The 15279-nt window shown below is 42.1% G+C and overlaps 1 protein-coding gene across 1 annotated transcript in view; it reads right to left on the bottom strand.

Annotated features, from left to right (window-relative positions):
• Positions 1 to 1576, bottom strand: part of LOC307062589 (acyl-coenzyme A synthetase ACSM1, mitochondrial-like) — a gene marked incomplete at its 3' end in the record, with an annotated part of 34076 nt that extends 32500 nt beyond the window's left edge. The window contains exon 1 of the mRNA XM_079718325.1: positions 1370 to 1576. Within this exon, the coding sequence (XP_079574451.1) occupies positions 1370 to 1561 (192 nt within the window). The 5' untranslated portion in view covers positions 1562 to 1576. The remainder of the gene's footprint in view (positions 1 to 1369) is intronic.
• Between the last annotated feature and the right edge of the window lie 13703 nt (positions 1577 to 15279).

Here is a 15279-nt window from a genome sequence, read left to right as displayed (position 1 = left end):
TATGGAGGAATTGACAATGACCCAACAAAGACGTGGCATTCCCTGGGCAAATATTTACAGGGTGATAATCTCCAGGGGTTGATGTGTGAACTAAAAAGGACTTTATGAAGATAAATGCAGAAAAAAAAAAACAATGGCCTCTCCAGCCATTTCTCATGATTCAAAAGGTCTAACCAGAGTTTTGGTCTGGGCAGTGATGAAAGTCAGTTTGTAGATTGAAGGCAGAGATGTTTGGACATCATCAGATTGTGGGACTAGGTTAAACAGTGGATTATAGAATCAGACAGCCTGAACCCAAATCCTGCTCCTTCACTTATTAGGTACGTGAATTCTGTAGGTTATTTGAACCCTTGGAACCTCAGTTTCCTCAGCTGGAAAAAGGGGATAATTAAAGTGTCCATCTAATCAGAATAATAAGTGCAAAGTGCTTGATATGGCACATTAAAAAAAGGCTCTTCATAACTGAGGGCTCTATTTTCCTTGGAGTTATTATGGAAATTCAGAAAAAGGAAAAAGATGGAGGTAGGAAAAAAAGTCCCTATGAAAGGCATGTAAGCTTTGAGTATTAACATATGAATGTATGTTCATGGGAAATTAAAAATACATCAACTCTCTGACTCCATCTCAGGTGAATTCTTTCTTCTGTACAAAGACAGTGTTAAGTGGGTTTTCACAATGTGGACATTACCAGCTGGGACTTAGTAGCTGGAACACCACCCACTGTGTACCCCAACTCCTAGCGTCACCACTGCTCCTCTCTTGGTCTGTCTCTTGGTAAAAGACAAACCAAGGACGTGCATTTTTCTGCAGAGACCACAGGGACAGGTTTCTCTGGACACACCCTAAAGCCACATGCTCAAGTAGGTAGTTGATAGGGAAGACTCCAGATGTACTTGCCATCCTCATAGGAAGATAGATCACATGATTTTGTTACATGGTCAGATGTTCATGTGCACAGTCAGGTTGCCTGTACCCTCCCTCTCGGTGTAGCCTGAAGTCAAGCCCAAGTGTGATGAGATGAATTCTAGTTAGACTCACAGTTCCAGTAGCTGAAGGTGAGAATTCAGACCAACATCAACTTGCTGACCTGTGATTAGAACTTGACACTTGGTCACAATTACCTGACTGTATACCAGATACTTTCACCTGCTGTCTTGTTTCTTAAATGAGATTATCCCCATTTCACGGATAAAACCACTGGGGCTCAGAGAATTGAGGAAGTGTCCAGGCTGAGAATTGAAGCCCAAAACATAAGTTTTCATGATACTTGTAAGCTTAGCCAGAAGCCATTCTTAGTTCTGTGCCCCTCAACCTACTAGGAGCAAGAGGTCAATCCTGTTCTCACCCTCCATCATGGGTGTCTCCTTACCTTCTCCATTTGAGTCCAGTAGTCCAGTACATCACTTGCAAAGTTAAATTCCTCAGGTGTATCATAGTCATTCCATCTTGGGGCTCCAGCTCCCGATAAAGACTGGCAGCGCAGGTGCTGAAGGGCAGGGTGGAAGCCATGGCAGGATTTGTGGATGCCCCAGAGGACCCGGAACTTCATCAGCCATCGCATGGTGGAGCAGTCCTCAGGAAGCAGGCACAGAATTCTCAGGCCACCACCTGCCTTAGGAGGAGACGGCTAAGTAGGTTGGTCATCGCAGGAATTTCTTCCACAAAATGAAGGCACATTCCTGGTTAACTGCTAGAGTGATAACTTTGTTTCAGCTCACTGGAATTTGGAAGGCACAACTTACTGATTTAGGTGGGGATTTCTCTTCCCAGATGAGGCAAAAAATGATGGGGAGGGGCTATAGCTACCAGATAAGGTTGGCACATATTTCTGAGGGTCTTCTCCTTCTCTTTTTTGTACCCCCTGGGATGGCAGCCATGTGGTCATCCCCTTTTTGGTAGAAGCTCATTATTTAAAAAGTCCTGTACCTCATGTTATCCTTGCTCTGGAGACCTCTCTTCCCACCAAGCCCAAATGTATGGTTCTCATGGAAACTAACATATTCTTAGATGATTCCACCCCCTGTTCAAAGTTGACTGGTCCAGAGCTGAGTAGTCATTTCCCATGATTTTTTTTTTTTTTTTTTTTTGCGGTACGCGGGCCTCTCACTGCTGTGGCCTCTCGCGTTGCAGAGCACAGGCTCTGGACGCGCAGGCTCAGTGGCCATGGCTCACGGGCTCAGCCACTCCGCGGCATGTGGGATCTTCCCAGACTGGGGCACGAACCCACGTCCCCTACATCGGCAGGCGGACTCTCAACCACTGCGCCACCAGGGAAGCCCTTTCCCATGATTTTTAAATCCAAACTGGGCTAATCATAATCCCTCTCCAAAACTTGTGTGTGTATGCTTGTTACCAAACGGTATATAAGGCAGTCTCTCCTTGGTGGAAGCCATGAAATGCACACTTTGGAAACTGTCGGTGGCTATCATTCCTGTCATGTGGAGATAACTGCTCTGCATGAGTGAAGGAAATATGGAAGATTTCAGAGACATGGAAATAAGGGGCAGACAGTATCTCAGAGGCATGCAAGTCTCTGGTTCAGAACTATTGTCCTGAGGCCCGTCTGCATCTCTACTCCTCTCTTGGTAATATCCTGTCCTGAATTCTATGAGCCAACAGTTTTTCCTGCCTGAGATTGGGTTTCTGTCACTTGAGACTCTAAGAATATTGACAAATATGCACCACCACACTCAGGACAGAGGAGGCTAATATCACAGCACCTTCCTTACTGGACTGGGATCTGGCCTCGGGGTTTTCCCCAGGACAGCATTCCAGGTAGCTATTACCGATCCCTCACTGGACCTATGAAATAAAGTTTCTTTACCACTCCAGATCCCAACAAATGCTTCTCACATGGGAGCAGAACGGTCATTTATTAGGATGCTTCTTGAAGTTTGGTTGTGAAAATTGGCTTAAGCAAGAACTTCTGTTCCACGAGAAGAAAGCCACTTCACAAATAGCTCTGAGGTTCAAGCACTTCATCACTGCAAACAATTAAGCCTCCTCCCCATTTCAGCAATAAGATAATACTGTTTGACAATGGACCCATAAAAGAGATCAATAAAACTTGACTCAATTTATTTTCAACCTGTTTAGACTCCTAATAACCTAACCCCAATTAATTTTGATGTTGCCCTCAGAACCCTGCTACTGTATGCAGAAAAGAAGACAGATATGTGAAAGCTTCATCCCTTAGAGTTTCCTTGTCTGTGTGAATCCTTAGACCACATGAACTAAAGTATGTCCCCTTCCTTTTTAGTGCCTGTCAATCAATCGTACTGTCTTTTGCTTTATCAGAGCACTTAAGGGAAGAAAGACCCTAAGATAATCAGCTGGCCCAGACGTTTGACCCTCATCCTTTGGAGGAAAAAATTTGAATTGCCAATATTTAAAATTTGGGACATTTCATTTAAGATGTGAATTGAAGATTTCTCTTAAAAACTCAGAAGGCCTGGCAACACTGGGCCTTTATTTCAACCTGGCACCAACTGGTTGGAGCTGAAAATTAATGGAATGTTGTCCAATTCAACAGGGTTTCCACTACTCCCTATGTTGTTACAGCTACTTGCTTCTGCACTTACTGTACCTATCCAGCTCTTGTCGACATTTGAGCTTAAAACCCCCATTCTAGGCCAACATCCCAAGAGGGACAGGGATTTCCCCAAGATTTCAAGGCAAGTTTAGTAGCAGAGCTAGGTCTAAAACCTGCTTTTCCTGCTATTTTTTCCAACATATACCTCTCTCCACAGGCATGAGCTCATTGAGAGCAAGAAACCAGATTCAGTTGCTATTTTTATACACAGGTGTTTACTGCAGGATCCTCCTTGAAATACTCAAGGACAGTGCAAACAACCCCTTAATAAGTGGCTAAAAACCAAAACAACACCAAGAGAAATAATGAGGAAATTAATTAATCTTTTATTATGGGCTGAATTGTGTCCCATCAAAATTCATATGTTAGGGCTTCCCTGGTGGCACAGTGGTTGAGAATCTGCCTGCTAATGCAGGGGACACGGGTTCGAGCCCTGGTCTGGGAAGATCCCACATGCCGTGGAGCAACTAGGCCCGTGAGCCACAGCTACTGAGCCTGCGTGTCTGGAGCCTGTGCTCCGCAACAAGAGAGGCCACGATAGTGAGAGGCCCGCGCACCGCGATGAAGAGTGGCCCCCGCCTGCCACAACTAGAGAAAGCCCTCGCACAGAAACGAAGACCCAACACAGCAAAAATAAATAAATTAATTAATAAATTCCTACCCCCAACATCTTCTTAAAAAAAAAAAAAAAAGAGCAGCTGGATCCACCTGTTCAAATGAAAAAAATAAAATTCATATGTTGAAGTGCTAACCCTCAGTATCTCAGAATGTGATTGTATTTGGAGATAGAATCTTTAAAGAGGTAATTAAGTTAAAACGAGGTCATTAGATGGCCCCTAATCCCATATGACTGGTGCACAGTGCCTTGATGAGTTCTTGCAACAGAGCTTTGATTTTCCGAGCATTTGGACTGAAAAGCTGTTTATTTTATGAGGCAACATCCTTAGCATGTTATAGGGGATCCTAGAGTTACAGAGCCAGGTTTGGCTCCACTGGGTACCAGCTGAGTGATCTTGACCACCGTTCATGTCTCCAAACTTGAGGGCATAGTAGTAATACCCACTATCTGGCTTCCACAAGGATTAGCACGATAATCAATACAAATCACTTTGCCAGCACTGAGTCTGATACAGAATAAGGGCTCAATAAATGTTGAGGTGCCTTCTAACTCCTAGCAAATTCTGAGGCCAACACCTTTCCTGTTAGATATTAAAAAAATATTTTTTAATAAAAGGCATTCACCTTATATACTGTGAACAAACTTCTGCATAATGGAGTTTTCTTTCCAGTGTCTAACTTCTGGGTCTTTTCTACCCCTCTCGGTACCCTCCTCCCACAGCCCACCACATTCAGAGCTGTCTAACATTAAATCAATCACCCATGTGCCAGCCACAGTGCTAGGCGTATCACATGTATATTCCCATTGAGCCCTCTCTCTCGATATCACCATCCTCATTTTGCAGTAAAGGAAAAGAAGTGTCAGAGAAGTTAAGAGACATGCTCAAGGTCTGTAAGTGGCACTGCCAGAATTTGAAATTGGGTCTTCAGATTTTAAGTTGAGTATATACTTTACTGCCCTGTGGCAGATAAACACACACATATAAACACACACACACCCCCCACCGCAAAGAAGCTGTCATTCACCTCCACCTTACCTGGTACTGTTTAGGAAACACTGGGGTTAGGTCTTGGATGGGGACTTTGCGGGTTCAGTTCTCTCTGATCAGAAGTTCAGTTCTCTCTGTGCACACAACAGAACTTGGTTCCTGGCCACAGCTGGGCTGGAGAACTTGGCAGGAATTGAATGATTCAGAAGGGGGAGGAGATGCTCACGTATAACAGGTCAGAAAGCAATCACAAGCCCTCATGGAGAGAAAATCGGTTAGAAAAACTATAGAACGTAATCTCCAGTTATGGTAGGAGGCCTTGCAGTGTGAATGAACAGATGAAGCCAAATGGAGCACTTGCACAAGTTCTCTGCAGCTAACCTGCTCCCCTCTCCCAGTCCCAGGTCTCCAGGTGGCAGAGTTGCCTAGTAGTTAAAGCCTGTGATCCGAGGCAGAGAGATCTGGGTTTAAGCGTTAGGTCTGCAGCTTACGCTCTCTTTGACTTTCATGGACCTCCTTTTTCTACACTTCAGTTTCCGTATCTATGAGATGGGAGTGCTAACGGTGACACCTATTTCCTACGGTTGCTCTTTGTTGTTGTCATTGTTAGTATTAGATGAAATAATTCATGAAACGTACATAGCACAGTGCCTGGCATAATCAATGTTGGCTGTTTTTACTAACGTGGGATTCTAAGAGAAGCAGTGTGGTGTACTGGCAAGATGCGGGGTCTTTGGAATCCCAAAGTCTTGAGCTTAAATGCTGGCACAGACACTTATAAGATGGCCCATGGCAAGCCATTTACCTCTTCGAACTTTTGTCTTCTCATCTGAAAAGTGGAGGAGTGGGTGGTTGTTAATAAGATTTGTCCCACGGGATCTTTGAAAGGTTCGCACAATGTAAAGTCTGCAACGTGCCTGGCCCAGCCAGGCATGTAGACACTGCGTTGACATTGATATTGCATTGGATAAGTCCAGATTGTCACAAGTAGTGGTTTGTACTGTTCGTTTTCTTCTAGAGCCATTTTGGGGAGTTGTAAGGGGATGGGGGATGTCTAGTATCCTGGTGCAACTTTCCCAGCACCTTTTGCCTCCCAACCTCCTTTGAACCAGGGAGAAAATTACCTCTGCTCAAAGCCACCACCAAAGACTGCTGGAGACAGCTAGAACACCCCTGCTAGGGCTGAGGGGCAAGCCTGGCTTCTGAGGGGTGGGTCTTGCTCCTTCTGGCCGATGCATTCACGGTGAATCCTTGCTCAGGATAGACTCTTTATTTTATGAAGAGGAGCAAGACAGCAGGGCTCGTTGACTGGCCATAGTAAGCTAAAGATTATGAAGTACAAAACACCCTGTTACTCAAGCAGAAGAGGCAGTCACTTTTGAGAAAAGAATGGGAACAGGAGGAACAGTGCACAAGGTGCCCTCTGGATCTCAGTAGATCTCCAGTGTGGAAATGTAATACCAGCATTGTGGTCAAGAAGACAGGCTCTGGGGCTGGGCAGCCTGGGTTTCAGTCTAGCTTTTATCCGTTACCAGCTCTGGGACACTGAGCGAGTTTATTATCCCTTTGTGCCTCAGAGACAGTAGAATTCTCTAAAGATTCCATGTGCACGACTCCCTTATGTCCAAGCTTCTTCTGTAGTCAGGGTGAGGCTATTGAATTCCACTTTTGGACAAGGAACTGCAGGTGGAAGTGACACAAGTCACTTCTGGTCTAGGGCATTTAAGAGCTGGTATGAGTTCTCTATAATCCTCTCCTGACTCAATTGTCCTGGTAACTGTGTGGGGAGATAGTAGCATCAAAATATGGCAGAGATTCTATCAGCCCAGTTCTCTGCAGGGCTCTTTCTGCATTACCCGTTTCAGATATCACATTCTCTCATACCTTCTGCGGAGCTTGCTGGGACATCTGGAGCTCCCAAACCCATTGTGGGACAGACAGGCTCTATATCCAGCTCACAGCCCCAGGGGTCTCTGTTTCTCTTCTCCCAGGACCCTCTTCTTTTCAGAGTACCTGGGCCCTGGAGGGACGTGAACGATAGAATGGTGCCCATGGGTGAGTAGAGAAGAATGCCTGAAAAAAGTCATGACTCCATCAAAAAGCTGGATCTTAGAGTCTGAAAATATACCTGCTCTTCTGAGCAAATGCCCCCGCCCTGCTCACTCCTCCCCTCTCTCTCTCCTTTTGTAGGCAGACTGGCTCTTTTGGTGCACTGAAGTTTTAATTAAGGGTAGCTAAAATTAAACAGCAATGTTAATCAGCCCTTTCATTGCTCTCTTCTACCTTTCTGTTATCACATCCTGCCTTTTCTGAGTCTTCTTTCTCAATATTGATTATAGGATTCTCTTCCTCTTTATTCTATTAAAGTATTTTGCTCTCCAAGGACTCATGCACACCCAACAGTTTCTCTCATTCCATTTATTCCTCCCCCCCACTCTCTCTCTCAATAATTTCCTAACCACATTAAAAATCTTTACTTCCCCCAGAGTTCAAACTTAACTATCCAGCTGATTACTAAATATACACTAACCTCAGTATTTCATACAGTGTAGATAAATTAACATGACCACAGTTGAATTCTGTGTTCCTGCCTCCAAATTTATTCATCTCAGAGTCTTACAACCACCTCTCCCAGTTTACTTAGTCAAACGCTTAGACATAATACTTCTGTACCTCCTTGCCCTTAACCCTATCTGCCTTACTTAGTCACTAAGTTACCAGGTTCCAAGAAGAAGGAATTCTTCTTCTAAGCATTTCTCAAATTCTCCTTTAATACATTTACCACTCAGTTACCAAAGTAATCATTTAGAAATGAATTGTTGACTGAGTTCATTACTGTCCAGATAAAGTCTAAACTTTTTATCATGTGATATAATGACCACCCCTTCTGACATTTCACAGCATGAACCTGATATTGAAATAATATTGAATGCAAGTGAGGTGACTATCCTTTTTCAGGGTAAGTTCCTCCTTCTATCTACAGATAATTGCAGCAACCCGGGGGCAACTTATGCCATGAACACATACACAAATTAGTTAGTCTGTGGATTCTCTAGAGCTAATGATTTCCAGGGAAGTTATGCCCAACATATACTGGGTCACAGGGACTTGACAATCATTACTTCTTGGTTCTGAAGGTTACTGGGGCATCTTAAAGGCTTTAACTAGACAAAGACAGGAAGGATGAGGTAGTCTATTTTTATCTCATCATGAAAAAAACAAGAGTCCGTGATTTCCTTGTGCAGGCACATCTTGGAGATATTGCTGGTTCAGTTCCTGACCACAGCACTAAAGCAAATATTGCAATATAGTCGCACAAATTTTTCTCAGTTTCCCAGTGCACATAAAAGTTATGTTTACACTATACTGTAATCTATTGTGTACAGTAGCAATATACCTTAAAAAAATGTACATAACTTAATTTAAAAATACTTTACTGCTAAAAAATGCTAACCATCATCTAACAACGCAGGGTTGCCCAAACCCATCAATTCGTAAAAACCACAGTATCTGTGAAGCGCAATAAAGTGAAAGAACAACATGAGGTGTGCCTGTAGTTACAGTAAGGCAATCTGAAAGGTACTGGCTTAATATTGTGATTTCTATATACAAGCCAAATGGAGAAGGAGATGGAATGAAGGGGGGAGAGACACATTCTGTACTTTGGGTAAGTAAGTCATAGATTTTCCCTAGAAGTATGGGTTCCCAACATCACTCATTCTGGAGCCTGGAGAAGGTAAGGAGATCATGGATGGGCACTGAGTAAGGAGATATGATCAAAGTCATTCTCACTATAGGATAAAGGTAACACTGAAAGTGTCAGAATGATCAATCTGCTAGATTTAAAATTTTGGGAATGTGTCAGTTAAATGATATTCTTTCAACAGTGATAAATCCAGATTGTGAAAAAGAAAGTTTTGCTCTTTCCTTAGCAGATTGTATTTCTCTACTAGGCCTAACATAAAACTCTGGTGAATTTTAGTGGACTCCAGGAGAGGATTATATCACAGTGTATTCACATTCTGGTAGATATTTTATTTTATTTTATTGCTGAGTTGTAATTAACATACAATATTATATTCGTTTCAGGTGTACAACAGTGAATTGATATTTTTATACATTATAAAATGATCAACATAATAAGGCCAGTTAACATCATCACTGTACAAAGTTATTACAATATTTTGACTATATTTCCTATTTGTACATTACATCCCTGTGACTTATTTATTTTATATCTGGAAGTTTGTACCTATAATTCTCTTCATCTGTTTTGTTCATCCCCCACCAACCCCCATCCCCTCTGGCAACCACCAATTTGTTCTTTGTATCTATGAGTCTGTTTCTGTTTGGTTTTGTGTGCTCATTTGTCTTGTTTTCTAGATTCCACATATAAGTGAAATCATGTGGTGTCTGTTTTTCTCTGTCTGACTTATTTCACTTGGCATAATACCCTCTAGATCCATCCATGTTTCCACAAATGGAAAACTTTTGTACTTTTTTATGGCTGACTAATATTCCACTGTATGTATATACCACATCTTCTTTATCCATTCATCTATCAATGGACATTTGAGTCTTTAATATATTTTGAGTGTATTTTTCTATATGGTGTAAGAAACCAGTCGAGTTTATTCATTTGCAAGTAACTGTTTAGCTTTCCCAACACCATTTATTGAAGAGACTGTCTTTTCACCCATTGTATATTCTTGCTTCCTTTGTCATAGATTAATTGACCACATGAGTGTGGTTTTATTTCTTGACTCTATATTCTATTCCATTGACCTATGTATCTGTTTTTGTGCCAGTATCATACTGTTTTGATTACTATTGCTTTGCAGTAAAGTTTCAAGTCAGGAGTATATCTCTAGGATTGTTCTTTTTTTCTCAAGATTGCTCTGGCTGGTCAGGATCTTTGTGTTTCCATAAACATTTTAAATCATTTGTTCTAGTTCTGTGAAAAATGCCATTGGTATTTTGATAGGGATTGCATTGAATCTGTAGATTGCTTTGGGTGGTATGGACATTTTAACAATATTGATACTTCCAATTCATGAGCATGGTATATTCTTTCTCTCTTCTTCAATTTCTTTGTCAATGTCTTATAGTTTTCAGAAAACAGGTCTTTCACCTTCTTGATTAAACTTATTCTTAGGTACTTTATTCTTTTTGTTGAAATTGTAAACAGGATTGTTCTTTTCATTTCTCTTTCTGAAAGTTTGTTATTAGTGTATAGAAATTCCAGATTTCTGAGTATTAATTTTGTATGCTGCAACTTTACTGAATATGTTTATTAGTTCTAATAGTTTTTCGATGGAGTCTTTGGGGTTTTCTACATATAGTTTCATGTCATCTGCAAATAGTTAAAGTTTTACTTCTTCCTTTCCAGTTTGGATACTTTGATTTCTTTTGTTTGCCTAATTGTTGCAGCTAGGACTTCTAATACTATGCTGAATGCAAGTGGTGAGTTTTTCTTGTTCCTGATCTTAAGCTTTTCCTTTAAAGGAAACACTTTCATCTTTTCACCATTGTGTATTATGTTAGCTGTGAGTCATATATGGCCTTTATTATGTTGAGGTATGCTCCCTCTTATACACATTTTCTGGAAAGTTTTTAATATAAATGAATGTCGAATTTTGTCAGATGCTTTTCCTGCATCTATTGGGATGATTATGTAATTTTTATTCTTAATTCATTAATGTGGTCTATCACATTGATTGACTTATGGATGTTAAACTATCCTTGCATTGTGGAATGAATCCCACTTGATTATGGTATATGATCCTTTTAATGTGCTGTTGAATTTTATTTACTAATATTTTGCTGAGGATTTTTGCATCTATGTTCATCAGGGATATTGGCCTGTAATTTTCTTTTTCTTTCTGGTATCTTCATCTGGTTTTTGTTTCAGGGTAATTTTGGCCTCATAAAATGCACTTGGAAGTATTCCTTTCTCTTCAATTTTTTAGAATAATTTGAGAAAGGTAGGTTTTAACTCTTCTTTAAAGGTTTTATAGAATTCTTCTTGAAGTCATCTGGACCTAGACTTTTGCTTTTGGATTTTTTTTAAATTACTGATTCAATTTTGTTACTAGTAATCATTCTATTCAGTTTTGCTATTTCATCATGATTCAATCTTGGAAGATTGCATGTTCTCTCTCCTGCACCCTAATCAGCTTGACCTCTCTCCTCAGATGTCTAACAGGCCTGTCAAACATGCTTTGTCCAGAGCTGAGCACCTGATCTTCTCCCGCTCAGTGAAGCATCCCACTCCGCCTGCCCCCTTGGCCATCTCAGTGAATGTTACCTCTTACGCAGCTCTTTTTGAGTCACAGGGTCAGGAAAACAAAAACTCTTTCCAGATCATTGAGTGGATAATATAAAAACTCAGAGTGGAACAGTAACTTGCTTAAGACCACAAAGAAAATCAGTCTCAGGCCCAGGCCTGGAACCCTAGCCTCCGGAAGGGTGGCTCATGCCTAGGCTGCTGACTTACAGTTGATTCTCAGGCACCAAGATTAGAGCTGGAAATCAGAGGGCTCTAAGCTGCTGAGACAGAGTGTGTTCCAGAAACACCCACAAAAGGAAAAGTATCTCAGGCCACCTTGGCTCCTGTATCCTCGCAGATGGGGAAAGGACCCCTGATGCCACAGCCCTTCCCCTGAACCCCGTGCCCACTCTTAGAGAGTTATTCCTTCGATGTGCTGGCCACCAGCCATACATCTGCTAAAAGAGCCCCTTGACAGGCAGGAATGGGGGCTCCCTAAAAACAGATGTCTCTGTTGGAGGCTCACAGGCGGGGGCAAGACGAGGGTGCTGGTTACCTGGCAGTGACTAATTGCTGAGGGCATGAGTGACAGAGACCCACATTAGGGGACATCTAGGGAAGCCAGAAGGGCTTAAAGATCCCAGAAGCCAGGGTCCAGGGTCTGGTGAGAGAAGAGAAGAGGTATATCTGGAGAGGATACCCGAAGCAATCTGCTTTTCTCTGGGCAACCCTAGAAATAATACGCTTGAAAAACCTGTTTATGTAGAGCAGCAGCTGTGTCCTGGGAAGAATTCCAGACCCTTTCTGGAGAAATTCATAGAATTTCACCACCTAGCCCCTCCAGTCCTAAAGGTATCCATCCTTTCTTAAATACCCCTGCAAAAGGTATTTCTGAATGTCTCAAAATCACACAGTCATGAGACTCAACTCTCTTCTAGGAAGTTCTCCCCAATGTCTGCCCTAAATCCCTCTTGCTGTCACTGCTCTGTGCCCTCTCACTACCTACTGACAGAGAGGCTTCAGAGAGCCAAGACCATGAGGACAGCTGTACAAGTCCTTCCCTTCTTTCCAGTCACTCCCTTTATTTTGACCTATTTGCCACAAAGAGTAGGAGAATACCTAGAGTGGAGACCTAGATCTTGAAGAATAAGACAGCTGAGTTGCTGTCCCTGCTAAGGCTCTGTTTAAGAAATAGTTGAAAATGCTTGGAAAGGGAGATGAGGCTTTCTGAAGGAATTTAGTGGCAAGACATAAGAATTACCTCCTTGTCAGTTCTTGGAGTCTCTTGAGAATCTCAGGCTCTTTATGGGTCTACCAGGAGTCCTGAAATGGTCAGCTATTTCTCCTGTTGCCTTCTCTCCTTTTAAAGGCTCCCCACTCCGTCTTGGATGTCTATCAGAGACATCAAGGCCTCTCACCTCTGCCTAACTTACTTCTGTGGGTTGAGGAGGGATTTCACCTTGTCCCATCCATTCCTCCTCACTGCTGCTCTGAGTGCCTTAAATGCCTCTCTGCCTGAGATTGGATTTGTTCTTTCTTCTGTACCAGTCACCCCCTCTTCTGTGTACAAATACCCTCTGGTTCTTCAGCTCCAGTGGTTGGCAATCTCTTCATTCATGACTATAGAGTAGGATTCATGGTTAAGTATCGGGGGCCTGAAGTTTGTCTAGATTTGAATTTGGCCTCCTCTATTATTGAATTGTGTGCTCTTGAAGAAGTTATGTTACCCTTGCCACACCTCAAGCCTCAGTCTTCTCATCTGAAAATGGGGGATAATTCTAAAATACCTCTTAGACGTGTGAGGATTGAACTTGATAATGCACATCAAGCATCCAGCACATGAACATGTTTACAACACTTCTAGTATCAGAAATTGCTAACCTCAGCTGCTTCTGGAGAGGGGAGCTAGTTTGACTTTGAAACAGGTCAAAGTGTCCTTTTATTTTTTTTAAACTTATTCAAATTTGAATTTCTATTTACTTAAAAGTTTTAATAGTTAAAAAATAAATCAAATGCATAGCACATAGTAAGCACTTAGTAAATCACAATGGGAGAGATTTGAAAGGGAGTCTTTGGACTTAAATTCACACAGCAGCCTGGGCAGGGGGCCTGGGGTCATTAACCTTCCTGCAGATCATGTGGATGCAGCAGATTTGAAGAATGAGGGTCCTGATCCTGGGAACAGTAGTTAGGGTCCCATGAATGGAAGGGAACCTAAGAAAAAGTCATTTGTCCTCCCAGAAATGGAGGCAAAAGGACCCACCCGATAATTTGGTTTAGACGTTCTGGAGCCAAGTTCCCTATGATGAGCCATGGAACATTGTCTTCCCTGGAAATATCTGTCCCTGTCAATTAGTCAACAAATATTTATTGACTGCTGCTCTCAGATGGACACAGAGGTAACCAAGACAGCTCCTTCCCAGTGCGGAGGTGAGACAGCTAAAAACATGTAAAATGATTAAGTTCATATTAGATACTGTTAAGGATAGGTCAGAGGTCAGATAGGTCACACCTCTACTCATCACCTACCAGTGAATCCCAATTTCATGCAAAAGAAATGTCAAAGTGTTTACCACACCATCCAAGGCCCCACATGGTCTTCATACACACTCCCATCCTCTGGCTTTATGTTCTGTCCATTTACCACTCACTGCGAAAGAGCCCCACTGGCCTCCTGTTCCTTGAAGGCACGTTCTGCCTCAGGACCTTTGCATTTGCTGTTTCTTCTTAGACTACTTTTCTTTGGTATCTGTGGATAACCCCCTTCCTCCTTCAAATCTTTGCCAAAGATTTTTGTCACCTTCTTTGTTACCTTGACCACCTACTTCAAATTTCCATCCATTGGTTCTCCCTCCCCACATTTACGCAGTACTATTTTTTCCTTAATACTCATTGCTTTCTATCGTATTATAGAATTTACTTACACATTATTTTTTATCTGTCTCTTTCCTAGAATCTAAGCTACATGAAGACAGAGCCCTTTGCCGTATTTTGTCCATTGATTTAGTTCAAGAACTCTGTAAAGTATCTAGCACCGAGTAGGTGCTCAGTAAATATCTGGATTAGTAAATAAGGGCTATGAAGAAAAACACAGACTGACGTGTAGAAAAAAGTGTAGAAAAAAGACAACACATGCCTTGGGTAAGGCAGGACTGGGGAAGAGGAGCAGCTCTAAGCTGGATTTAAGTTTTGATTTAGTTTGGACTAAACATTTTAGTACCTGAAAATGAGGCTTGAGAAGGAATAAAAAGTTAAAGGATCTGCCTGAGGATATACAGTCCTTTGGGTGAGGAAGAGAGAGAAGACATAGTGGCACTGAATATTAGTGACAGGAGTAAAAAATAGAGCTATTTTCTGACAGTAGCCCATCAAGCCCAGCCCACTCAGTATCTCCATCATTTCTGCCACCATCGGGTTAGGTAGGATATCCTGGGATCTCCAAAAAGTTCCTAACATGGGGATCCAGAGGAGCTTTGCAAAAGGAATCACTTTAAAAGCTGAGCCACGTGAGCGGCTGAGTTGAGCCCTCAGGCCAGGAAGAGGCAAAGTTGAAGAACAACGGGAAGTTCAGTAGGAAAAAGACAGGGGTGGAGTCCAAGAAGGCAGACTGTTAAAGAGAAAAACCACAGGCCCCAAATGGTATCCCTTGTGTTAAAGCCATGATACCAAACTTAAATTTAATACCTGACCAAATTGCAGTTTCAGCCTTCACCAGAAATGTAATCTTAACCAACCAGTTTGGAATTTTCTTATTAGCACCATGAGGTAATCCCCTGGGCCCTCTCGACCCTCCAAAGAAAGAAGAGGCATCT

This window comes from Hyperoodon ampullatus, assembly GCF_949752795.1.
Source record: "Hyperoodon ampullatus genome assembly, chromosome: 14".
Taxonomy (NCBI): domain Eukaryota; kingdom Metazoa; phylum Chordata; class Mammalia; order Artiodactyla; family Ziphiidae; genus Hyperoodon; species Hyperoodon ampullatus.
This window is presented reverse-complemented; position numbering and strand designations above follow the sequence as displayed.